The 26,695-nt window shown below is 41.9% G+C and overlaps 1 protein-coding gene across 9 annotated transcripts in view; it reads right to left on the reverse strand.

Annotated features, from left to right (window-relative positions):
• The window catches only part of CNOT1 (CCR4-NOT transcription complex subunit 1), an 88,661-nt gene that overhangs the window by 42,706 nt on the left and 19,260 nt on the right, over positions 1–26,695 (reverse strand). For all 9 annotated transcript variants that reach the window (XM_051846836.2, XM_070061972.1, XM_051846837.2 and 6 more), the window contains exons 2-16: positions 25,472–25,747; positions 17,529–17,636; positions 16,890–16,988; positions 16,230–16,298; positions 16,086–16,140; positions 14,877–15,080; positions 13,499–13,667; positions 10,063–10,189; positions 9,836–9,946; positions 9,005–9,175; positions 8,495–8,622; positions 6,335–6,575; positions 2,955–3,074; positions 2,138–2,260; positions 1,805–1,956 (exon numbers count right to left, since the gene is read on the reverse strand). In XM_051846836.2, coding sequence (XP_051702796.1) covers positions 1,805–1,956; positions 2,138–2,260; positions 2,955–3,074; positions 6,335–6,575; positions 8,495–8,622; positions 9,005–9,175; positions 9,836–9,946; positions 10,063–10,189; positions 13,499–13,667; positions 14,877–15,080; positions 16,086–16,140; positions 16,230–16,298; positions 16,890–16,988; positions 17,529–17,636; positions 25,472–25,573 — 1,979 coding nt within the window. In that variant the 5' untranslated portion in view covers positions 25,574–25,747. The remainder of the gene's footprint in view (positions 1–1,804; positions 1,957–2,137; positions 2,261–2,954; positions 3,075–6,334; positions 6,576–8,494; positions 8,623–9,004; positions 9,176–9,835; positions 9,947–10,062; positions 10,190–13,498; positions 13,668–14,876; positions 15,081–16,085; positions 16,141–16,229; positions 16,299–16,889; positions 16,989–17,528; positions 17,637–25,471; positions 25,748–26,695) is intronic.

Genomic DNA, 26,695 nt, shown 5'->3' on the forward strand with positions numbered 1-26,695 from the left:
CTTCTCCCTCTGTAACTCTTTCAATAAATAAATATTTTTTTAAAAAAAGGACTTCCTGCCAATTCAGGTCCTAGGATGCAGTGATGGCTCCACCAATTAAATTCCTTTTCACCCACTTTGGAAACCTAGATAGAGTTCCCAATGCCAGGCCTCCTGGCTATATTTAATATTAGGGATGAAACCAGCACGAGGGAGCTCTTTCTCTATTTTCTCATCAGTTCAAAAAACGTTGACAAACCACACTGACCAAAGGGGGGGGGGGGGGGGGTCGTCAAATTAACATAATTAGGAATTAAAAGAGAATATTACAACCAATCTTATTAAAATAGCTATTAAGTACATGAATAGTTGTATAGAAGCAAACTTGAAAAATTACTAGAAATATACAAATTACAAAATCTGACTCAAAAAATAGAAAATCTGAACAGATCTGTAATAGTGAATTACTACTCAAAAAACCACTCAGAATATAAAGTCCAGAACTAGACGGCTTCACTGATTAATTATACCAAGAATTTAAAAAATTTAAAACCAATCCTTCTCACAAAAACTAGACCAGAGTACTCATCAACTTATTCCATGAATCTATTACTATACTAATATCTCAACTAGGTAAACACAGGAAAACCACTAAGAATATCCCTCAAGAATACGGACACAGGGGTCTGGCACTGCGGCATAGTGGATAAAGCCACCACCTGCAATGCTGGCATCCCATATGGGCACTGCTTCTGATTCAGTTGCCTGCTGAAGGCTTTGGAAAAGCAGTGGAAGATGGTCCGAGTGCTTCGGCCCTTGCACCCACGTGGGAGGCCAGGAAGATCCTGGCTCTGAGCCCTGGCTGTTGCAGCCACTCAGGAAGTACACCAGTGGATGAAAGATCTCTTTCTGTCCCTCTTACTCTGTAACTATGCCTTTCAAATAAACAAATCTTAAGGGGTGGGGGCCGGGTGGGGGCATAGGGCTGTGGATTAGAGGATAAAGCTAGCCACCCACAGTGCCAGCATCCCGTATGGGTGCTGGTTTGAATACTGGCTGCTCCACTTCCATGAAGCTCTCTGCTATAGCCTGGAAAAGCAGTAAAAGATGGCCCAAGTCCTTGGGTCCCTATACCCGGATGGGAGATTCAGAAGAAGCTCCTGGCTTTTGGCTTCCTATAGGCCTGGTTCGCCCGTTGCTGCCACGTGGGATGTGAACCAGCGGATGGAAGACCGACCTCTCTTTCTCTGTAACTCTGCCTTTCAAATAAACAAATGAATCTTTAAAAACAAACAAAAACGTCCAGAGATAATCAATATATCTTGGGAAAATGGTGGGGTTTTTTTTGTTTTTTTTTTTTTTGACACAGTGAGAGAGAGAGACAGAGAGAAAGGTCTTCCTTTTTTTCCATTGGTTCACCCCCCAAATGGCTGCTATGGCCAGCACGGTACACCAATCCGAAGCCAGGAGCCAGGTACTTCCTCCTCATCTCCCATGGAGTGCAGGGCCCAAGCACTTGGGCAATCCTCCACTGTCTTCCGGGGCCACAGCAGAGAGCTGGCCTGGAAGAGGGGCAACCGGGACAGAATCCGGCGCCCCGACCGGGACTAGAACCTGGTGTGCCAGCGCCGCAGGCGGAGGATTAGCCTATTGAGCCACGGCGCCGGCCCCTATATACTTTTGTAGTTCAATACACTGGGGAAAAAATTACCAGATAAAAACTGCAGTCAAGTTCAATCAATGCTAACTTTTTGAAATCAGTAATTCATCCATATAATACAATTCCTTTATTCAATATAGTCATTTCTTAGCATATTTTTCTTACCCTGCACAAGCCTGTAGACAGGCCAACATTGTTGCCAGAGTTTCTGGAGGGAGTTGGGCACTTTTGGGCTGGTCTTTCTCTGGAGCAAGTCCACCCAAAATAGAAGGGCACCGTCTCTTTAAAAAAGTCATACAAGCCTGGATAAATGGCTCCTAAAAAACAAAACATGTCTGAGATTTGAAACTGCTTCAGATTAAGGACAACTACTAAGTGCCATGAACAAAACCTAAAATAAATGATACTTTCATTGCCATTTTACGAAATCATTCCTTTTGCCATTTTAGAAGAAAAAAAAAATTTTAAACAGGAAATAAATTAACAAAACCTGCTTACCCCATGCTCTCGAATTTTATCTGTGAGCCACTTGTCGAGTTTGAGGTATTCACGACGTGAAGCAAGCGCAGCAAGGTCAATAACAAAGGCAAACGGAGTACCATTTAGCAGCATTGACAAGGCCTACACAGAGAAAATATCCGGAAAGGGTTGGGCAAGCAAGCATGTTTCTGGCATACTTCGTGTTTTCCACTATTCACAGAAGTCTACATCTAACATTCTACAGTATTTCCTTGGTGAAATTATTTGAAACTTCTCGGTGCAATATAGTGGTGGTAAGACCTCACCTAAAGTAAGATCACATTTTTTCTACCTTCAAAATAAACATGTTATCATCTGACAGTGCCACAAAACTAAACCTAGAACAGAGCAATGCTGAAAGTGTAATTATCTTTTCCCACTTTTTGAGAATCTAAATGCAGATTTTGTCTGACCTAAGCAAAACCAATACTAACACATCTGGTGATACATGATATCTAATCAGACTGTCAGAAGATCCTACTGATTGAAATAAATGTACTGAAGGAGAAAAACATATGCAGTTGCTCCGAAAATACTTTACAAATTATTGATCAAAAAGCTCAATTACTTACTTTTAAAAAGCTCTGCAAAGCATGGAACAATCAAAAATGAAAGAAACATTTTTACACATCTAAAACTGCTTTTCCTTTCCATCTTGTTCAAACTACCAAGCAAAATTCTACATCTCAACCCACATTATCTAACAGTAATTAATGTACATTATTCCTAAGGCATCTGTTACATAAAAACTTATTTTTCTTAATGAGCCAGTATCATCCTGTCTCTATGAACTCACCTTCAAGTCCTGGGCCACATCAAGTATTCGAGACAATTTGGCCTGATCGTACTGTTCCCCTCTCATGTACCATTCTGCCATTGCATGCATGATAAGTTGGCGAATTGAGGGAGACTGTCCCTAAGAAAAAAAGAGGGGAGAAATATTTTTTATTTATTTGAAAGGCATAGTTACCAGGAGGCAAAGGCAGAACGAGAGAGAGAGATCTTCCATCTGTTGATCATTCCCTAAATGGCCGGGATGGCCATGGCTGAGGCAGACTGAAGTCAATAGCTTCTTCCAGGTCTCCAATGTGGATGCAGGGGTCAAAGTACTTAGGCTGCTTTCCCAGTGACATTAGCAGGGAAAGAGAGCTGGATTCGAAATGGAGCTGCAAGGACTCAAACCAGCGCCCATGAGATGCTTACACTGCAGGCAGAAGCTGTACCTGCTACACCACAGTGCTTGCTTTAAGGGGGAGAACTTAAATGTCAATACTATAAAACATTTAGATAGGTGCTATTACAAATGCCCATTTTACTTGTGACAATTATGTAAATAGTAGATATACTTATGCAGGCATTATTTTATTTTTATTTATTTGAGAGATAGAGTTATAGACAGTGAGAGGGAGAGATAGAGAGAAAAAGGTCTTCATTACATTGGTTCACTCCCCAAATGGCCACTATGGCCGGAGCTGAGCCAATCCGAAAGCAGGAGCCAGTAGCTTCTTCCAGTCTCCCACACGGGTGCAGGGGCCCAAGGACTTGGGCCATCTTCTATTGCTTTCCCAGGTCATAGTGGAGAGCTGGACTGGAAGAGGAGCAGCCAGGACCATAACCGGTGCCCATATGGGATGCCAACGCCGCAGGAGGATTAACCTACTGCGCCACACACCGGCCCATAGATTAACAGACCAATTCATTTGAAAGGCAGAGTGAGAAAGAAGATTCTCCATCTGCCGATTCCCTTCCTAAATGGCCTCAACAATCAGGCTGTTGAGCCAGGCCAAATCCACAAGCTAGAAACCCCATCTGGTTCTCTCACATGAGTGGCAACAGGAAGCTGGATAAGAAGCAGAGCAGTCACTACTGAAATTGGCATGGGATACCTATGTCACCATCAGTGGATCAACCCACTGTTCCACAATGCCAGTCCTCCACCCCCTATATTATGGGGATGTGGTATTTGTAGATTTCTAAATCTAGCCATTTCCACATACAGGAATGGTTATTTTATTTCAAAATTATTCAATTTTTTTAAAGCCAGCAGATAGCCAGGCACCAATAACTGAACTGGGCTTATAGCTGAATGATATAACGAGTTGAACCTCAGGAACATTTGTCACAGAAGTGACAACAAAGCAATTAGCTGCAATTATATCTACCTCACACTGCTGTCAGATACAATTCCATTCAGCATGCCCTTTCCATCTCACAGCTATACTGAGGAAGACATATGCCTCAAGTTGCGATGCTCAGTTAAATATGGACTTAAATATTTTTCAATAATTGAATGTACTGAGGATATGAGGGGAAAGGTACCTTAATCCACTGTTGGTGGGAATGCAAACTGGTAAAACCACTATGGAAGACAGTTTAGAAATACCTCAGAAATCTGAATATACTCCTACCACACAACCCAGCCATCCCACTGCTGGGAATTTACCAAAGCGAAATGGCATCAGCAAATAAGGGTTATCTGCACTTCCATGTTTACTGCAGCTCAATTCACAATAGCTAAGGCATTGAATCAACCTAAATGCCCGTCAACAGAAAACTGGATAAAGAAATCATGGGATATGTACTTTATGGAATGCTACATGGTAGTTTAAAAAAAAATCCATTCACTTGCAACAAAATGTATGAATCTGGAAAAAATAATACTCAGTGAAATAAGCCAGTCCGAAAAGGACAAATACCATATGTTCTCCCTGATCTGTGACAACTGACATAGCATCTAAAAGGAAATCTGTAGAAGTAAAATTGACACTATGAGAAGCAATGACTTGATCAGCCCTTTGTCTTGACTGTCAAGGAACAGTTTATTGTTTTCTTTTTCTACTTAATACCATTGGTCGAACTCTTTACTTAACATAGAATTAGGGGCCGGCGCTGTGGTGCAGTGGGTTAATGCCCTGGCCTGAAGTGCCGGCATCCCATATGGGCACCGGTTCGAGACCCGGCTGCTCTACTTCCTGTCCAGCTCTCTGCTATGGCCCAGGATAGCAGTGGAAGATGGCCCAAGTCCTTGGGCCCCTGCACCCACGTGGGAGACCCGGAAGAAGCTCCTGGCTCCTGGCTTCAGATCGGTGCAGCTCCAGCCGTTGTGGCCATCTGGAGAGTGAACCATCAGATGCAAGACCTCTCTCTCTGCCTCTCGGCTCTCTGTGTAACTCTGACTTTCAAATAAATCAATCTTTAAAAAAAAAAAAAAACATAGAATTATTCATAGGTGTATAAATCCAAATGAAAATAGATCCCAGTAAAACAATTGAGAGTGGGAATAAAGCCGGCGCCGTGGCTCAATAGGCTAATCCTCCACCTTGCGGCGCCGGCACACCGGGTTCTAGTCCCGGTCGGGGCGCCGGATTCTTTCCCGGTTGCCCCTCTTCCAGGCCAGCTCTCTGCTATGGCCAGGGAGTGCAGTGGAGGATGGCCCAGGTGCTTGGGCCCTGCACCCCATGGGAGACCAGGAAAAGCACCTGGATCCTGGCTCCTGCCATCGGATCAGCGCGGTGCGCCGGCTGCAGCGGTGGCCATTGGAGGGTGAACCAACGGCAAAGGAAGACCTTTCTCTCTGTCTCTCTCTCTCACTGTCCACTCTGCCTGTCAAAAAAAAAAAAAAAAAAAAAAAAAAAAAAAAAAAAAGAAGAGTGGGAATAAGAGAAGGATGGAATTCTAGGGTCTCAACTTCAGTCTCACTCTGTCCTGGTTATATGGGCATACAGGAAGTCCAGTGAATAGATGATCTCCCTGTCTCTGTACCTTTCAAATAAAAGATGATAGTAGAAAACTATGTATATAGTATGCTATATGCATATTGCTTCTATGATAGTATGGTAGTATTTTTTATTTATTTTCATGTTATTTGCAAGGCAGAAAGAGGGGTAACAAACAGAAGGAGACCTTCCATCCTGCCTACATGATAAATATTTACCATATTGGTGCCCTGGTAGAGCTATGAAAATACTGAATTAAATAAATTTTTTCTCATCTCTCTGCTCTTTAATATTTTATACTTTAATGCCAACATGATCCTAAAAGATAAAACAAGTTTGTTTTTTGACAGTAAAATTTCCCCAGAAACATACATAATTCAGATGAACAACAAGTGGCTTTGGTTGACAAGAATTTCAATTATTTAGATCAAAACAGGATAAGCAAACAGACATCTCTTACCTGCCCATGCCACGCATAGTGCAAAATAATAGCAGAGTTAGGATGATTTCCAAGGAAAATTGGCATCAGCGTGGAGATAAGTTCATGGCGCAAAGTGTGCCAAGAAGTGTTGATTTGTAATAAGGCCAATACCAGCATGTCTGGACAGTGTTTGATAGGGAAGCTGAAAAGCTGTTTGACTTGCTCATACTGCCCAACTTCTGCAAGCCTCAGCAGAGATTCAATCAAATCCAAGCTCTTCCTAAAGAACAGAAGAAAGGTGGTTCAATGAAATCCTGAGTATATAAAATTCATTTAAATGTGACACCTTATTTTGAAAAAGCAATCAGAACAAACCAAGTTGCTAACATGTTTTAATATTTAAAAGATACTTTAATAGGAGCTAGTTACCTCAAGCATAAGTATGCTACAATACTTCTACACTAATTACAAAGGCATTGCATATGAACAGGCAATAACTAATGCTATGACAAACTGAACAATTGCGAATGCACGAATCCTTCCAATTCCAGATCTTTATAATAGGATATACACATAAGTAGACATAATTTATATAACAAAAAGCACTCCAAATATAACCTTAACATTTACTTCAATAATTTAAAGTTGTAAATAGGTACTCTATCTTCATGAGATGCAAATCTTAAGCCCACAGTATCACTTATCAATTATTCTTACCCAAGAAGTTAAATCTGATTCACATAAATCAAGCATCAAGATGTTAACTCAACCCTTACTCCACAAGAAAACATGGGGACAGAGAACAAGTTGAAACCAAGAGAAAACAGATAAGCCTATGACATAAGCAGACTAAAGGGCAACTAATATATTCAAACCAAAGGCAAAAAAGAAATTTTAAATATAGTTTGTGGATTTTGTTGAGAATCTTAGCCAGAAAATTAAGCAGGGGCAAGCACTGTGGTACTATATGGTAAACCACCAACTGAGGCACAACATCCCATATCAGAGTAGGATGTTCGAGTTCTGCTTCCAACTCAGCTTGATGCTACTGGCTAGGTAGAAAGCAGATGACGGTTTTAGAACTTGGATTTGTGCCACCCAAATGAAAGACCTGAGTGAAATTCCTAACTCGAAGATTTGGGCTGGCATTCTCCAGCTATTGTGGGCATTTGAGGAATAAATCAGTAGACTGAAGATTGATAGACCTCTCTGTCACTCTAACTTACAAATAAACAAATATTATAAACTAAAAAACACGCTGTGAAGGACCTTTATTTATTTATTTATTTATTTATTTTTGACAGGCAGAGTCGACGGTGAGAGAGAGAGACAGAGAGAAAGGTCTTCCTTTTGCCGTTGGTTCACCCCGCAATGGCTGCCGTGGCTGGCGCACTGCGGCCATAGCACTGCGCTGATCTGAAGCCAGGAGCCAGGTGCTTCTCCTGGTCTCCCATGTGGGTGCAGGGCCCAAGCACTTGGGCCATCCTCCACTGCACTCCCGGGCTACAGCAGAGAGCTGGCTGGAAGAGGAGCAACTGGGACAGAATCTGGCGCCCCGACCAGGACTAGAACCCGGGGTACCAGCGCCACAGGCGGAGGATTAGCCTATTTAGTCATGGCACCAGCCTGAAGGACCTTTTCTAAGCCAACTGAATCTAGACAACTGTATCAAGGAACATATGTATGCAATGTGACAATGATAGGTTTTTTTTAACTTATTTAAAAGGCAGAGTTACAGAGAAGGCAAACACAGTGAGCCATCATCATCCATCCAAATAGCCATAATGGCTGGGGCTGCAGCAGGCCTAAACCAGTAACCAGGAACTCCATCTGGGTCTCCCACATGGGTGCAGGGGAAACTCAAGCACTTACGCTGTGGTGTGTGGGTTAAACCTCCGCCTGTGGTGCTGGTATCCTGTATGTGCACCAGTTCGAGTCTCAACTGCTCCCTTTCCTATCCAGCTCCCTGCTATGGCCTAAGAAACCAGTGGTCCAAGTCCTGGGACCCTGCACCCACGTGGGAGAAAGAAGCTCCTGGCTCCTGACTTCAGATCAGCCCAGTTTTGGCATCTGCGGCCATTTGAGGAGCAAACCAGCAGGTGGAAAACCTCTTTGTCTCTCTCTCTGTATGTAACTCTGTGTCCCAAATAAATGAATAAATCTTTAAAAAGAAACAAAGGCTAGAGTAAGACAGCTTACCATGTGGCAATTTCTCGATTGTCATCCTCTGGTGGTGCTTTCAGGATATCAGTGGCAACAGTATGACAGGGATAGTCAGCAAAACAGAAGATCTCTGGATTTATTAGGGAATGCTGAATGAAAGAAAGCTGGAACAAAAGAAAAACATTTTTACTGCCACAAATTATTGAGAATGCTATGAAAATCCCAAAAATTTACTAGGCTTAATCTCAACCTTAATGTCATAAGAAAGGCAATTTACCTACACAAATCAAGTATTTGCCCTTTAAAAAATCAAACAATTAAAAAAAATCAAACAATTGACACAGGAAAAAAGAAGAACAATGAAACAGCCTTGGAGATGAACATCATTAAACTACTGGAGAAACAGCTTGACTACCAGACCTCAAAGGGATCTATACGAATCAAATTTTACTGTTTAAGACTATATCAACCAGTGAGTAGATAGCACTACATAAGAAAGCAGCTTTTGTTTTTCTCCCCTTTTATAGCTAAATACCATTCACTTACCTGGCCTTCTGCATGTTTCCAAGGTCTATATATGAGGTCTACCGGGAAGACTTCCATACCTAAACCTCTTTGAATGCCATAAACCACATTATGAAGCCCTTTACTGTCACGAATTTGAAATCCAGGATGGTCCAGTTCATAAGTTACTTCCTTGAAATTCAAACTCGGGTTCTAAAAAGCACAAAAACATTTTAAAACATGATAAAAAGCAGTGTGTAATGTGTGGTATTTTAAAAAGAAAAAAGTACTTTCATCTACTTGACAGTCCAAATGAGAAACACAGAGGTATCTTACATCTGTTGTTTCATTCCCCCAAAATCTGCAACAGCCAGGATGGGGCCAGGCCAAAGACAGGAGCCTGGAACACAAGCTGTTCTTCCACATGGGTGGTAGTGACTCAACTGCTTGAGCAGTTAATGCCTGGTACAGACCAGGTACTTCATTTGTTAAAATCTGCTTTTCAGGGCTGGCACTGTGGCATAACAGGTTAAGCTGTAACCTGCAATGCCAGCATCCCATGTGTGGGCTGGTTCAAGTCCTGGCTGCTAATGAGCCTGAGAAAGCAGCAGAGGATGACCCAAATAGTTGAACCCCTGAACCCATGTGGGAGAACTGGAGTAAGTTCCTGGCCAGATTTAAGCCTGGTCCAGCCCTGGCCGTTGCAGGTGACTGGGGAGTGAACTAGCAGATGGAAGATCTCTTGTCTGTCCATCTGTCTCTCTCTCTCTAACTCTGCCCTTCAAATAAGTAAAATAATTTAAGAAAAAAAAAATCTTTTCTTGGGCTACATCACAACAATATCATGAATCAAAAAGCCCTGCATGTACTCACCAGTTCTTTGAGAACATCAATCAAGACTTCTACATTCCATGTATGTGCCTGTGCTCCATCACTTTTATCTTTTCCATCACTCCAGATCCCACTGCCAGGAGCAGAGATACTCTGTAGAAGAAAAATTTGATGTGTTTAGCTCTGGTGGAACAATCTTACTGTAAATTAATAAATAACATAAAGAGAACGATTCATTGAACTCAATTTATAAAACAGTTAAAACACACCTGTAATGGGATACCATCTGTTAATCCTGAATGAGTTCGAGCCATCATTCCCAAAACCCTTGCAACCTGGGCAGCTGTAACTTCCCGAACACCAAACTGCATGATTATATTGCGACATTCTTCAATACTGAAACAGAAATGTAACTTCAGAAAATGTGACCAAACTCAATATCAAAATTAAGAAATGATAATAAATTAAACCTTGTATGAAATCCCTACTTTTACAAACATATAGGCAGAATAGTAGGCTTTCCTTCTTACATTTATAGTTATAAAATTAAAATCATGAATAAAGAAAATATCAATTTTAAATGATCAGACAAAAAAAGAAGATATTTTCATAAAGTAAACCTCAACCTTTGGTATCAACTGAAAGACTTTTTTTTAATTACTTATTTGAAAGGCAGATTTACAGAGAGAGGTAGAGAGAGAGGTAGGTAGAGAGAGGTAGGTAGGTAGGTAGGGAGAGAGAGAGAGAGAGAGAGAGAGAGAGAGAGAGAGGTAGGTAGAGAGGTAGAGGGGGAGGGGTCTTCCATCCTCTGGTTCACTCCCCAAATGGTCACCAACGGCTGGAGCTGAGCCAATCCAAGTCAGGAACCAGGAGCTTCTTCCATGTCTCCCACATGGGTGCAGAGGCCCAAGGACTTAGGCCATCTTCCACTGCTTTCCCAGGCCACAGCAAAGAGCTGGATCAGATGCTGGCGCTTCAAGTCGGGGCTTTAACCTGCTTCGCCACAGTACCAGCCGCCAAGTAAGATTTTAACAACCGGGCCAGCGCTATGGTGTAGCAGGTACTGGCACTGGTTCGAGTCACAACTGCTACAGGTAGACACTGGTTCAAGTCATAGCTGCTCCCTGCTAATGAGCCTGGGAAAATATCGGAAGAGGGCCCCAAGTGTTTGGACCCCTGTACTCAAATGGTAGACCAGGAAGAAGCTCCTGGCACCTGGCCTCACTGGCCTACTCCTGGCAACTGTAGCCATTTCGGGAGAGAACAAACAGATGGAAGATCTCTCTATCTCTTCCTCTTTCTCCATAACTCTGCCTTTCAAATAAATAAAATAAATCTTAAAAAAAAAATTAACACTCAAGTGATTTAATTATTCTGGCATGTACAAAGCCTTGAAAACGCATCCTAATCTTTTTGCTTTGCATCTTTAAAGTTTAAAAAAATCAAAATGAGTGTATATGCTAGATACACATATACTCACAAATATACCTTTCAAATATAAGTAGGAATATGCTTTCTATGTTTAAAACACTGAATGTCTAAAGCCCCAGGCTGGGGTGCCAGCATCGCATATGAACACAGGTTCAAGTCTCAAATTGCTCTACTTCCTATCCAGCTCTCTGCTATGGACTGGGAAAGCAGAAGATAGCCCAAGTCCCTGGGCCCCTGCACCCAGGTGTGAGAACTGGAAGAAGCTCTAGGCTCCTGGCTTCAGATCAGCCAAGCTCCGATTGTTGTCGCCATTTGGGGAGTGAACCAGCAGACAGACAATCTCTCTCTCTCTGCCTCTCTCTAACTTTGCCTTTCAAATAAATAAATGAATTAAAAAAAAAAAAAACAAACAAACAAAAAACAAACACCGAATGTTATACCCAAAGTCAAGCACAGTATATTAATGCCCTTAATAACTTACATACAGAAAAATATCAGTAATCCCAAAATTATTAAAAAGACAAACATTAATAATCCACTGTATCAATTTTAAGTTCTAACAGAGCAAAATTATTTCCTTTAGTGTTCCTTGGCAAGTAAGAAAAATATGAAAGGGCAGGGTACACAAGGCTCAAGGAATTAAGTTGTCAGGCTATAAAGGCAAGGTGAGTAAATTAGATAAAAAGTAAAATGAGAAAAGGTCAATAAACATTTCCCTCAACTCTCTTTTATCCTCAAATACTAAAATATGCCTGTTATGGCTATGAATGAGCTGAGAAACTGATAGGGGCAGGGCTATAAACATCTAATCTACAGAGCTGCCAACACTAGTATGTGGAAAATTAAAATTTACAAGGGGTGGGCACAGTAGCACAGTAAGCTTAATATGTCCACATCCCATACCGGAATAATAACTCAAGTCCCAGTTGCTCCACTTCTAATCCTTCTTCCTGCTGATACAATCCTAGAAGCAGATGATGGCTCATGTGTTTGGGCTGACTTTGGCCTGGCCTGTCCCAGCCCTGGCTGTTGCAGGCATTTGGGAAAAGAACCAATGGATGAAAGCGCACTCTGGTTCTCTCTCTCTTGAGGGAAGCTTGCTAACACTCTCTTGCCTTTCAATCAGAAGAAAATAAACGTTTTTAAAAAGATTTTTTTAAGCCGGCGCCGCGGCTCACTAGGCTAATCCTCCGCCTAGCGGCGCCGGCACACCGGGTTCTAGTCCTGGTTGGGGCGCCGGATTCTGTCCTGGTTGCCCCTCTTCCAGGCCAGCTCTCTGCTGTGGCCAGGGAGTGCAGTGGAGGATGGCCCAGGTGCTTGGGCCCTGCACCCCAAGGGAGACCAGGAAAAGCACCTGGCTCCTGGCTTCTGCCATTGGATCAGCGCGGTGCGCCGGCCGCGGCGGCCATTGGAGGGTGAACCAACGGCAAAAGGAAGACCTTTCTCTCTGTCTCTCTCTCTCTCACTGTCCACTCTGCCTGTCAAAAAAAAAAAAAAAAAAGATTTTTTAAAGAATGTATTTATCAGGGCAGGCACTGTGGCGTAGCAAGTAAAGCGGCAGCCCACAGTGCAGGCATCCCACATGGGTGCCAGTTCAAGTCCCGGCTGCACCATTTCCAATCCAGCTCTCTGCTATGGCCTGGGAAAGCAGTTTAAGATGGCCTGAGTCTTTGGGCCTCTGCATCTACTTGGGAAGACCTGAAGGAAGCTCTAGCCTCCTAACTTCGGATCGGCGCAGCTCCAGCCGTTTCAGTCATCTGGGGAGTGAACCAGAGGATGAAAGACCTCACTCTCTCTGTAACTCTGCCTTTCAAATAAATCTTTTTTTTTTTTTTTTTTTTCAAATGTACTTATTTGAAAGGCAAAAAAGAGAGGAATAGACAGCAAGAGAGGTCTTCTACCTGCTGGCTTGCTCCCAAAATAACTTCAACAAGCCAGGTCTGGGGCAGGCTGAAGCCAGAAGCCAGGAACTCCATCCAGGTCTCCAACGTGTGTGACAGGTACCCAAATATTTCGGCTATCTCCTGCTGCCTTCCCAGACGCAATTAGAAGGAGACTGGATGGCAGGCAAAGTTGTCAGGACATGAACTGTGCTCTTAGAGGGGATACAGGAGTTGAAAGTAGTGGCTTAACCTGCTACACCAAAACACTAGCACCTCAAAAAACATTTTAAAAAATAAAGCAAAAATATTGAGAATCTTAGAAACTTAATGTTAAGAATTCCACCATTCTTGGCACAAGAATAAGTATTAAGTTAAATGTTGTATGACCAACCTTGCACAAAAGCCATAGCCCACTTCTTGCATGAAATCAGCCAAAGAGCTCTCCATCATGGTTTTAGCTACCCCTCCAGAATCAGGCAGGATCCTGTCCATTAGAATGTCCCGTTTTTCAGGGTATAAAAGTGGTGCAAGCACCACAGGACAGCGTTCTTGAGGAAAATCTGAGGGAAGAAAAAGATTACAACTAGTACACTAATAAACAAATCTCTCAGAACTAATCAAACCAAATTTTTCCACAGAAATTTAAATTCAAAGGCAAAGCTTATTCAATTTTCTCCATTTTGCTGGCCTGTTATGACTTCACAAATTCAAATCCAAATCACTAAATCTTAAAAATTGCTCAATTACTTTTAACTTTTCCTATTAGTATCTCAGTATCTGCAGACGAATTCACTCTTAATTATTGCTTTGAATTTTCACAACAAGGCTATCATTTCCCATACACACAAGCACCAGAAACGATCAGAGTATCTGAGTCTATTTCATTGACAACTGATAAGTTTCCCAGCACACAGAAAATTAACACAGTTTAAAAGTAACATTAGGAAGTAAACAACTGAGAACATTAGTACACGAACACACATTTGGTTTTGAATAGGTATCTCCCAAAAATGAGGACAAGAATGAAGAATGACAACAATGGAATAGATTTAGCTTTACAATGCCAATACTCAAAGAGGTAATGGGGGTATATATCAAAGGTGACAAAATTTTTTGAAAACAGCAAATGTAGGCCGGCACCGCGGCTCACTAGGCTAATCCTCCGCCTTGTGGCGCCGGAACTCCAGGTTCTAGTCCCGGTCGGGGCGCTGGATTCTGTCCCGGTTGCCCCTCTTCCAGGCCAGCTCTCTGCCGTGGCCCGGGAGTGCAGTGGAGGATGGCCCAGGTGCTTGGGCCCTGCACCCCATGGGAGACCAGGAGAAGCACCTGGCTCCTGCCATCGGATCAGCACGGTGCGCAGGCCGCAGCGCGCCAGCCGCGGCGGCCATTGGAGGGTGAACCAACGGCAAAGGAAGACCTTTCTCTCTGTCTCTCTCACTATCCACTCTGCCTATCCAAAAAAAAAAAAAAAAAAAAACAGCAAATGTAGTCTCTTTACTAAGGAGGGAAAACTGCATGGAAATATGCTAAGTTTATCTGTGATTATATTAATATAAAAAGATCACTAGTGAACTTACCTTCCTTTTATGCCTTTTCTGTAATGAGCCTTATCACTTCCATATTTTAAACCATAAAAGTCTCTTCCTTAGAAATTATAAACATTAAAACAGGAATGTAAATCACTGTCTTCACTTATATACTAACACACTTTTGTCACATGTTTATGATTACCCAAGGAAATAATCTATTATGACAAGTATTTCCTTTACCTCTGCGCAGTGTCTTCAGAAATGCGTCTATCTGTTCCTGTCCAACCCCAAAGGCTCCCTTCTGCCCAAAAAGGAGATGGGAGAGGAGGAGGTGTAGAACCTCTATTGCTATATCTTGGAAGCCACCTTCTTGATTTCCACTGACGTCTGCGTCAATGTAGGAACGCAGAAGATCTGGAAGCTTCTGTTTGATAAACTGGGCAGCTGAAGTAAACCAAAAATTACAGGTTATTTTTGCACAACAGCAAAAAGTCACATACTGTCAAAATATGGATGATACCCTGTTCATTCAACAACTCAACCTTTACCACTTCAATGCTTTCATTCATAGCTCTAGAGATAAATTGCCAAGGACTAAGGGAAAGGCAAAATGGAGAGTTGTTCAATAGGACAATTTTATTCTGAAACACAAAAAGCTCCAGGGGCAGGGATTAAGTTGCCACTGGGGACGTCCACATCCCACATCAAAATGCCAGTTCTAGTCCCAGCTTCTCTGCTTGATTCAGCCTCCTGCTAATGATGTGGGAAGCAGCAGATGATATGCCAAGTAACTGGGTTCTAGCCACCCACATCTGAGAACCTGGTTGGGAATTCCTGGCTCCCAGGTTTTGGCCTGGCTCAAGCCCAGCTGTTGCAGGCCTTTGGGGAATGATCTGTAGATGAATGATACCTCTTTCTTTCTATGAATCTTTCAAGTAAATAAAGTCTTAAGTTCCCAAGATGTCATACAACAATGTGAATATAGACAATACTAAGTAACTATATGCTTAAAAATGATTATGAGCTGTAATAGTATGTGTTTAGTCTAGCAATTAGGACATGCTTATCCCACATTAGAGTTAGGATTCCTGACTTTGGCTCCTGAATCCAACTTCCTGCAAATGCAGAACCCTGGGAGACAGCCATAACATCTCATGGGAGACAGCCATAACATCTCAAGTGATTCCCTGCCATCCATGTGGGAGACCTAGATTGAGTTCTTGGCTCCTAGTATTACCTTCTATCCCAACTGCTGTGAGTAGTTGGGGAAGTGAACCAATGGGTAGGAGCTATCTATTACTGTCTGTCCTCCTGTTTGTTTTTTACCTCTCAAATAAAAATTTTTAAAGGAAAACAATTTAAACAAAACATGGTGACACAAGATTCAAAAGTGCATGCGTTTTAAAGAGTCTCACTTCAACATAGATTTTTAAGGGAAAAAGGACTTACCAAAACCTCTGAGATCTGAACTTGAAGAATTCAAGAGGGCAAGGCCAAAAATTACCTGAAACAAGCAGTAGTTGGATTGACCAAAGTGTTCAAATTGCTGTTTTTAAATTCTAGTTTTGCTTGCACTTTTCTGAATTTACTTACCTCTTGCACTTTGCTTAACTTGAGAACTTTACTCAGCTGGGCAAATAAGTGGGGTGCAGGCTTTAAACTCTGAAATGAACCAAATTTTACTTTACTTTAAATCATCATCTCAATTTTGAAAGTTGTTTAAAGAATCTGTTCATTCAATTAAGAACTATATATGAATGACATGGTTTTACTGTCAAATGAACTGCTTTAAAGACATCCCAGAGTACCTATTAGAAATTTTGAAATTAAGACATAATATTGGGGTCATACTGTGACACAGCAGGTTAAGCTAATGCTTTCGACACCAGCATCCTATACTGGAGCTCTACTTTCAATCCAACTCCCTGTTAAGGTGCTTGAGAAACTAGCAAGAAGACAGCCCAAGTACTTCGCACCTTGCCATCCATGTGGGAGGCCCAGATGGAGTTACAGCCTCTTGGCTTCAGCCTGGCCCAGTGTCAGTTGTCACAGCCATTTGAGTAGTGAACAGTCAATGGAAGATATTGTGTGTGTGTGTGTGTATGCGTGCGTGTGTGAGAGAGAGAGACTGTCAAATAAATATACAAATCTTTTTTAAAAAGACATAATATTATGAAATCACAGCATAGGGCCTTTAAAGAAAGCCTAACAAGAGATCACATTATTAGATTAATAAAAAAAAGTAATACCAACCTTCTGATAGTGCAAAGGATTATCAATGGCATAGGACAGCGTCGAGATAAAGTTTGGCTTTGTAATCAGCGACGCACACTCCTGAATCAGAAACTGAGTCTTTAAAAATAAAAAAATGAATTTATTAATCAATAACCATCAGCTCACCCAAATGGAAGCGGAGATTCTCAGAATACTGAAGTACTATATTCATTTATTATTTATTATCAACATCAGCTCATTTAAAATCCCATTAAACCACTTACAGTCTATTGGCAACTGTTAAACCAAACTTTCACAAAATAGGGCCAACTGAGAGAAGTACTGCAGCAAAGAACATGACAAACTATGACCAGATTGAGAATCAAGTCATAGACTCAATCCAGAACATATGCTCTCCTCCCTGCCTTAAGCACTTGTAAAGCAAGATAGCCTCACTCCTTCTCCCTTCAGGCAGGTCCAACTCTAACTTAACTACAATCGTCTGCCACAAGGCAAAAAAGGGAAAGACAGGAAAAGGGTAATACCATTTAGCCACTCAGGTAAGGTCTTTATAGATGCTATTTTGTATTTATGGCTTGCTACATACACCATGTTCAAAATTCCAATTGACTGAACAACAAAATCTAAATGGACATTTACTCTATAAGGTCCAAATACCTGATGGAAATCTTTGCCACTACTTTTACCATCGCCACTGAAATCCACATGCGAAAATAGGCAGCGTAATAAATGCCTGTCTGCCTCAGGACCGTGCCGATTCACAATCTAAAAAGAACAGAAATATTAAATATAAGCAGGATTTAAGGGTTGGGGAAGAGGGCATTAAGAGATTTTAAAAAAATTCAACCTCTAGAGCAAAATTCCAAGTTATATTCATTGTTCATTCTGAAATAAGAATTACTGAATTAGAGGTATATTTCATAATCAAAAATCTAGATAAGTTATAGTCTCTAACCCAAAGGATAAAAATTAAAATAACAACAAAACCATGAACTTCGGTGAACATTTACAGCCAAAAACATCAAATAGCATAAGCAATGTATATTAAGAATACAAAGCGACAATTTACATTGCTTGCTTTCTCTCTGCTAATACAACTATGACAATACATAGCCTTTATGGCCAGCCCTACTTGAAGCTACCAACAATTATACCTTGCTTCAGAGATTCAAATGCTGCTCTTGAGCTTCATTTAGAATCTTGGTGTTCCTAAATTTATCAATGTTTACATCTGCTATCCCCCCTTGCACAAAGCTCCAAATAACTATAGATGGTTTCCTCTCCCACAGTGAAGCCTTTGTAATAACCATCTCTAAAATACTTCCATCACCTCTTACCCTGCTTTTTCTACATACCTCTTACCACTATCCAATCATTTCTGCTTATTGTTAAGTTGCAACCTGTGAAGCTGTATCAACTTCTGTACATCTAGTATAGAAGAGCAATTAGCCCACTGCTATATACAGAGTAACTACATTTATTATATGCCACATGAATAAACAAAATATTTGCCGGCGCCGCGGCTCAATAGGCTAATCCTCCACCTAGTGGCGCCGGCACACCGGGTTCTAGTCCCAGTCGGGGCGCCGGATTCTGTCCCGGTTGCTCCTCTTCCAGGCTAGCTCTCTGCTGTGGCCTGGGTGTGCAGTGGAGGATGGCCCAAGTGCTTGGGTCCTGCACCCCATGGGAGACTAGGAGAAGCACCCGGCTCCTGCCTTCCAATCAGCGCGGTGCACTGGCCACAGCGCGCCGGCCGTGGCGGCCATTGAAGGGTGAACCAACGGCAAAGGAAGACCTTTCTCTCTGTCTCTCTCACTATCCACTCTGCCTGTCAAAAAATTTAAAAAAATTTAAAAATAATAAAAAAATATTTAACTACCTACTTTTGGCAATACATCCTACTGGGCTTCCATGGTTTTATCTTCGTCAACTCTGCCAAAATCTGTCCCCAAGGACAAGGAAGACGCTTAAAATAGACTTCACAAGGATAATAGTCTATTCAACAGTCTATGAATCTAGACCTAACTCTAAAGTCCATACTCTTCCTATAATACAATTATGTAAAAGCTGGCTACATCATTTATCTATTTTCCCCATCAAGGAAAATGAGAATTAAAGAAGACCACTGTTCCCTAGGCATCTGGAAGTTAGAATATATGTCATCAGATAATGAGTAAGAGTATCTGTATCCTGGGGCCAGCATTGCAGCATGGTACATTAAGCAGGCATTCCATGTGGGTATTGGTTCCAGTCCCAGCTGCTCTACTTAAGTTCCAGCTCCCTGCTAATGAACCTAGGAAAGCAATGAAGAATGCATTGCCCAAGTGCTTGATCCTCTGCCATCCACACGGGAAATCCAGATGAATCACCTGGCTCTTAGTTTTAGCCTGGCCTAGTCACAGCTGTTGCAGCAATTTGGGTAGTGAACCAACAGATGGAAGATTTCTGTCTACCCCAACCCTCCACCTCTTTATCGCTCTTTCAAATAAAATAAATCCTTAGGGGATTAGGAATATCTGCATCTCTAAAGATTATTGTGAACAACCCCATAATGCACTGCATTTGAGGGATCCTAACATTGCTTAAATTACAAAACTGCAAGAACTGTCCTGTGCTATCCCCTACAATGTAGAAAACTTTTTTTTTCTTTTAAGATTTATTTATTTGTTTGAAAGCCACCAGAGTTACAGAGAGGCAGAGGCAGAGACGTCTTCTATCTGCTGGTTCACTCCCCAAATAGCTGCAATGGCCAGAGCTGCACTGATTTGAAGCCAGGAGCATGGAGCTTCTTCCACATCTCCCAAGTGGGTGCAGGGGCCCAGGCACTTGGGCCATCTTCCATTGCTTTCTCAGGCCATTCATTAGCAGAGAGCTGGATCGGAAGTGGAACAGCCAGGACTTGAACCAGTGTCCATATGGGATGCTGGCACTGCAGGCAGCAGCTATACCCACTAAACCACAGTGCCTGCGCCGAACACATTTTTAAACGTTCATTTATTTGGAAGGCCAAGTGACAGAGAGAAAGAGACAGAAAGAGATCTTCCATCTGTTTGTTCTCTCCCTAAATGTCTGAAAAAGCTCAAGGTTAGCTAGGCTAAAATCACAAGGCTGACCTCCATCCACATCTCCCATGTGTATGGCAAGGGCCCAAGTTACACAGACTATCTTCTACTGCTTTTCCAGGTAAATTAGCAGGAAGCTGGATAGAAAGCCATGCAGCTGGACTCCAAAAGGCACTCTGGTTCAGAATTCTGGAGTTCAAAGTGGTGGCTTAACCCACTGCACCATAATGCAGACCCTGAACATATTATCTTAAAGAGGCAATTCAAATTATGAATAGAATTACCAATGACCTAACCAGATCTCCTCAAAAGCACAATCTGGCCCAACAAACTGTTGCTGAGTACATGCAAGGCACTAACCTGGGTGTCTTAAATGTAGCACATCTGACAGATTCCAAACTCTCACCAAGTGAAGCAGGCATTTAGCCAACTGATTAGCTGGCATATATTCCACATCAGAGTACCTGGGTTCAATTCCTGGTTGTGGCTCAGGTTCCTACCAATATGGGAGAACTTGAGTTCTCAGCTCCCAGCTTCAGCTGTCCAGCTCCAGCCCAGTTCCCTCCTTTAAGACATTTGGGGAGCCAACCAGCATACAGAAATGTACTCATCCTCTGACTCTCAAAAAAAAAAAAAATAAAATATTCAAACTGTCTTTATGGGAACTGGGGGAAGGGAGGGAACCTTAATGTGATCAAACTTTAAATCTGGCTAATCAATTTACAGAAAAGACAAGAGATACAGTGACATGTTAAATATCACTCTTGGGAGTTGCTGCTGTACAGGTTAACCTGCTTTCAACACCCACACTGCATATGACTGTGCAGATCCAACTCCCTGCAAACATACCTGGAAAGGCTGCAGAGGATTGCCCAAGTCGTTGGGCCCCTACCACTCACTCACATAGGAGACCTAGTTGAAGATCTTGGCTCCTGACTTCTGCTTAGTGCAGATATAGCTGTGGCAGCCATGTGAAGAGTGAACCAGTTGGGGGCGGAACTGTGGTGCAGTGGGTTAATGCCCTGGCCTGAAGTGCCGGCATCGCATATGGGCGCCGGTTTGAGACCCGCCTGCTCCACTTCAGATCCAGCTCTCTGTTATGGCCTGGGAAAGCAGTAAAAGATGGCCCAAGTCCTTGGGCTCCTGCACCCACCCACGTGGGAGACCTGGAAGAAGCTCCTGGCTCCAGATCGGCGCAGTTCCAGCCATTGTGGCCAATTGGGGAATGAACCATAGTATGGAAGAACTCTTTCTCTCTCTAATGCTTTCAAATAAATAAATCAATCTTTTAAAAAAAGTGAAGCAGTCAATAAAAGATCAATCTTTCTTTTTCTCACGCTTTGTCTTTCAAATAAATTTAAAAAATCGTTTTATGAAAATCCATTCTAGGGATGTAACCAGCGAAATCTAGACTGGATAAACAATCTGATTTCTTCAATAAAGTAACTATAAAAAAACAGGGAAGGACGAGGCCTGCGCTGTGGCACAGATTAATCCTCTGCCTGCAGCATCAGCATCCCGTACGGTTGTCGGTTCTAGTCCCGGCTGCTCCTCTTCCGATCCAGCTCTCTGCGATGCACTGGAAAAGCAATGGAAGATGGCACAAGAGTCTGGGACCCTGCACCCGCATAGGAGACCCGGAAGAAGCTCTTGGCTTCATATCAGCCCAGCTCCGGCCACTGTAGCCACTTAAGGAGTGAAGCTACAGATGGAAGACCTCTCTCTGTGTCTCTCTCTCTCACTGTCTGTAACTTTATCTCTCAAATAAATAAAACCTTTGTAAAAAAAAATAATAAAAAACACATAGGGAGGGAAGACTGGATTTTACAGAAATTTAGTAAGATCTAATACGTCAGGTTAGTTTTATTTGAATCATTAATTCAAGCCAACTGTTAAAATATTTTTTAACATAAGGCAAGGTGGTTTTGTAGAATTTGATGTTTAGTAATTACTGTCTTGTAAAAAAAAAAAACTAGAGAAATAAATGAAATTATGTCTGAGATCTGCTTGAAAACAATTAAGAGGAATGAGCTTAGCTATGACTAAAATGAAACTAGACAGATGCCTGTGTTGTGATGCAGTGGATTAAACCATTAGCATGTCCTATCAGAGTGCAGGTTTGAATTCTGGCTGCTCTGCTTCAGATCTGGCTCCTTGCTAATGCACCGGATTAGCTAATGCACAAGGATGGTCCAAGTACTTGGACCCCTGTCACTCATGTATGAGACCTAGATGAAGTTTTGGCTTCTGCCTGACCCACTCCTAGCCACTGTGGTCATTTGGGGAGTGAACCAGCAGAGAGATGATGTGTCTCTGTCTCTTTGCCTTTCATACAAATCTTTGGGAAAAAAAAAAAACTTCTGCAGTACAATTAATCAAAGCCATTTCAAATAAATAAACTCCATAAGCATACATTCCTGTAGATATTTCAAACTACCACTGAAACAATACTACTTGAAAAGAAAAAAGTCACAAACATGATAATTCCAAAAATTAAAATTATACATTAGTAGGGCCGGCATTGTGGCACAGCAGGTTAAGGCCATATGGGTGCTGGTTCGTACCCCGGCTGCTTCACTTCCCATCAGTTCTCTGCTAATTTGCCTGGGAGAGCAATGAAGATGTCCCAAATCCTGGGCCCCTGCACCCATGTGGGAGAAGCGGATTCCTGGCTTTGGCCTGGCCCAGCCCTGGCTGCTGCAGTCATTTGGGGAGTGAACCAGCAGATGGAGGATCTCTCTCTTCAGCTCTGCCTTTCAAATAAGTAATTCTTAAAAAACCAAAATTACCCATTACAACAAAATTATCCAACAGAACAGCTGTTCAAGGTTACATTTTCTAGGAATATTTCCTACAAATATACTAGCAGAAACATGTGAGAAATGATCTAATAGCACTAATGAGAGGAAAAGAAATTTTACCAGCCTAACGTTGTTATCAGTTATGTAAAGCATTATTTATCCAAACAATGGCTTACTATGCTGCCATGAAGAATGGACAAGCTCCTCATATATGTATAAAGAACTATTTCCAACATATGTTAAGTTTAAAAAATAAAAAATAAAAAAAAACAGTGTATATCACACACCATTCACACAGAAAAAGGATGGGAGGGGCTAGCACTGTGGCATAGGAAAGGGAGCTAAACTTGATTGTGATGCCTATGAGAGTGCTGTTCCTTGAGAGTTCTGATTGCTCAACTTCCAATCCTGCTCCCTCTGCCTGGAAAGGCAGAGAATGACAGCCCATGTACTTGGGCTTCCACCCACATAGCCACCCTGGCTTCGGTCTGACCTAGCATAGTTCTTGCAGCCATTCAGGGAGTGAGCCAGCAGATGGAAGATGTCTTTCTCTCTGTCACTCTGCCTTCCAAATTACACATAATTATGGGGTACTCTGTGATGTCTTCTAACATGTACACATTGTATCATGTCCAAACAGAACAAATGCATTTATTTCTTTAAGCATTTAACACCTTTTTATAATGAATATATCCAAAATCTTACGTTCTAGGATTTGGTAGAGAAATAAACAGTATATTTATATAATCTATAGTCATACCATTGTGAAACAGAACCCCAAAACTCCTTACTCATATCTACCTATAACCTAGTATGTCAATCAACCTTTCCCCAGTCCCACCTTCCCCCTAATCCCAGTCTCTAGTAACCATTATATTTTGAATTTCTATGAGATCATCTATTTTTTAGGCTTAACGTATGATCCACTTGACTTAAATATGAGGAAGAGATATAAACACTAACTGGTATATCAAAGTATACTGTTTAATTTCCATAAACACTGAATATATGTTCCACAAGTCAAACCTACATGCAAAAATACTCATTTTAAAAGACTTGGGGCCAGGGCTGGCACTGTGGCATTGAAGCCTATGCATCCACCTGCAGTGCCAGCATTCCATTTGGACGCAGGTTCAATTCCTGGCTGCTCCACTTCCCAATCCAGCTATCTGCTAATGCGCCTGGGAAAGCAACAGAAGATAGCGCAAGTCCTTGGGTCCCTGCAACCACATGAGAGACCGAGAAGAAGCTCCTGGCCATTGAGGCCATTTGGGGAGTGAACCAGTAGATGGAAAATATCTTTCTTTCTTTTTCTCTTTCTTTCTCTCTCTTTCTCTCCTTGTTTCACTGTATCTCTACCTTTCAAATAAATAAGTAAATCTTTAAGAAAGGAAAAAAAAAATTGGGGGCCAAAGATTCAAATAGTGTTTCTCCAAAAATATGCAAACAAACTCAAGAAAAAAATGTTCAGCACATCAGCAATAAATCAAGACTAAAAAGACACCACTTCATATACATTAGCATGGTTAAAAACAAAAAGGAAAGTGTTAATAAGGATGAGGACAAACTAAAACTCAAACACAGCTCCTGAAAATGAGAAATCATGCAGTGCAGAAGAAAAGTCCCTCAGTTACTCAAAATGTTACAGAGCTACCATTCTTAGGTAAATAATCACCAGAATTAAAAGCAAACACACAAAACCTTATAATCAAATTTTGATAGTAGCAATTTTTATTAAAAAAAAAGGGAGGGGGGGCAGCACTTTGGCACAGTAGGCTAAGCCTCTGCCTGCAGCACTCGCATCCCATATGGGCACTGGTTCATGTCCTGGCTGCTCCTCTTCTGATCCAGCTTTCTGCTTATGGCCTGGGAAAGCAGTGGAAGATGGCCCAAGTGCTTGAGCCCCTGCACCCACGTGGGAGACATAGAAGAAGCTCTTTGCTTCAGATCGGCTCATTTCTGGCTGTTGTGGGGAGTGAACCAGTGGATGGAAGACCTTTCTCTCCATCTCTCCCTCCCTTTCTGTAGCTCCACCTCTCAAATAAATAAAATCTTTAAAAAAAAAGGAAAGAAAACTTAAATACTAATTGATAAACAGATAAAGTATGTAATGTCCATATAATGGAATATTATTTAGCAATAAAAATGAAATACTGACACATGCTACAACATAGATGAACCTTACAAACATTAGGTTGGGTGGGGGCCAGCGTCATGGCATAGTGGGTTAAGCCACCACCTGCAATGCCAGCATTCCACATGGGCACCAGTTCATGTCCCAGCTGTTCTACTTCCAAGCCAGCTCCCTACTACTAATGGCCTGGGAAAAGGAGTGGAGATGGCTCAAGTATTTGGGTTCCTGCCAACCACGTGAGACACAGATGAAGCTCCTGGCTTTGGTCTGGCTTAGCAGTTACCTGCAGAGTGAACTAGCAGATGAAAGATCCCTGTCTCTCCCTCTCTACAACTCTTTCAAGATAAATAAATATTCTTAAAATTAGGTTAAGTGAAAGAGGGCAGATACAAAAGACCATATATGGTATGACTCCATTAATATAAAATGTCAAGAACAGGCAAATCCACAAAAGCAGAAGGTAGATTAGTGGTAGCCAGGGGCTAGAGAGACAGCAGTGCTTGTTAATTAACTCTCATGACACCTACCCAAATAAGTTTCCAGCTTTCTTTCCACTGCATACTCACTCATTTCTTAAACAGTAACTTTAACTAGTTTACTTACGTGCTGTATTTCCTGCTGGCTGGCTCGGTAGTTTTTCTTGGTTAAATTGTCCACCAGGTAGCTGATTTGAGACAAGGCCAGCGAGAGCGAGTCAAGATTCATTGCTGGTTGGGGCGGAAGCAGGCGGCCGAGCCCGGCGCAAAATCACCATTATTCCCCTTTAGTCACCTCAGAGGCAGGTTAATGCTTTCTTTGTAATTAGGCTATATCTGGCGTCTGTACAATATCCTCAGTTCTTCTTTACCAGGAGTCTTACTCTGTTATGAAACATGGCACCTGATTAAAAAAAAAAAAAATACATTTTAAATTAGGCAAAGAGGAAGTTAAATAATCTTCATTTGATTTCACATCCAAAATGCTGCTAAAAATATTTTTAAAATAAGAGATCTCAATCAAGATAAATCATGCCAAGTTTCAAAGTTAAACAGGTTAACTTTTCATGTTTAACAAGACAACTAGAAGTATTTTTTTAGAGTTCAAAATGATAACTATAACCTTTGAAAGCACTTAATTAAGGAAAGGATTTCTGGAAAGGAATATCTGCCTTATATTTTCCAAGCTATTTACTACCTATCTATTCATTAACTCCTTAGGTTACTGCTTCACTATCAGTTTGGTCTAGAAATTGTGCCTAATGATATATTTTGGGTATCTGAATGATTTGGGGGGGGGGGGACAGGTAGAGTTAGACAGTGGGAGAGAGACAGAGAGAAAGGTCTTCCTTTTTTTTCCATTGGTTCACCCCCCCAAATGGCCGCTACGGCTGGTACGCTGCAACTGGCACACTGCGCCAATCCAAAGCCAGGGAGCCAGGTGCTTCCTCCTGGTCCCCCATGCGGGTGCAGGGCCCAAGGACTTGTGCCATCCTCCACTGCTTTCCCGGACCACAGCAGAGAGCTAGATTGGAAGAGGAGCAACCGGGACAGAATCTGGTGCCCCAACCAGGACTAGAACCCGGGGTGCTGGCACCGCTGGCAGAGGATTAGCCAAGTGAGCCGCTTGCGCCGGCCTGAATGGTTGATTTTAAGGCCACTAAGAATTCCAGAAGCAAGACTCTTTCCTGCATTGCTGAAACTTTTTTAGGAGTATTCAAAAAGGGTAGCTCAAACCACCAAAGCTAAAACGACAAGATAGTTAACAACTTATCTCTAACTGAGGTCCAGAGTACCATGTTTACAACAAAAAGACAAATGTACAAAAGCCCATCTCTAACAACTTGGGGTG

The sequence above is a fragment of the Oryctolagus cuniculus genome, chromosome 18 (genome assembly GCF_964237555.1).
Source record: "Oryctolagus cuniculus chromosome 18, mOryCun1.1, whole genome shotgun sequence".
Taxonomy (NCBI): Eukaryota; Metazoa; Chordata; class Mammalia; order Lagomorpha; family Leporidae; genus Oryctolagus; species Oryctolagus cuniculus.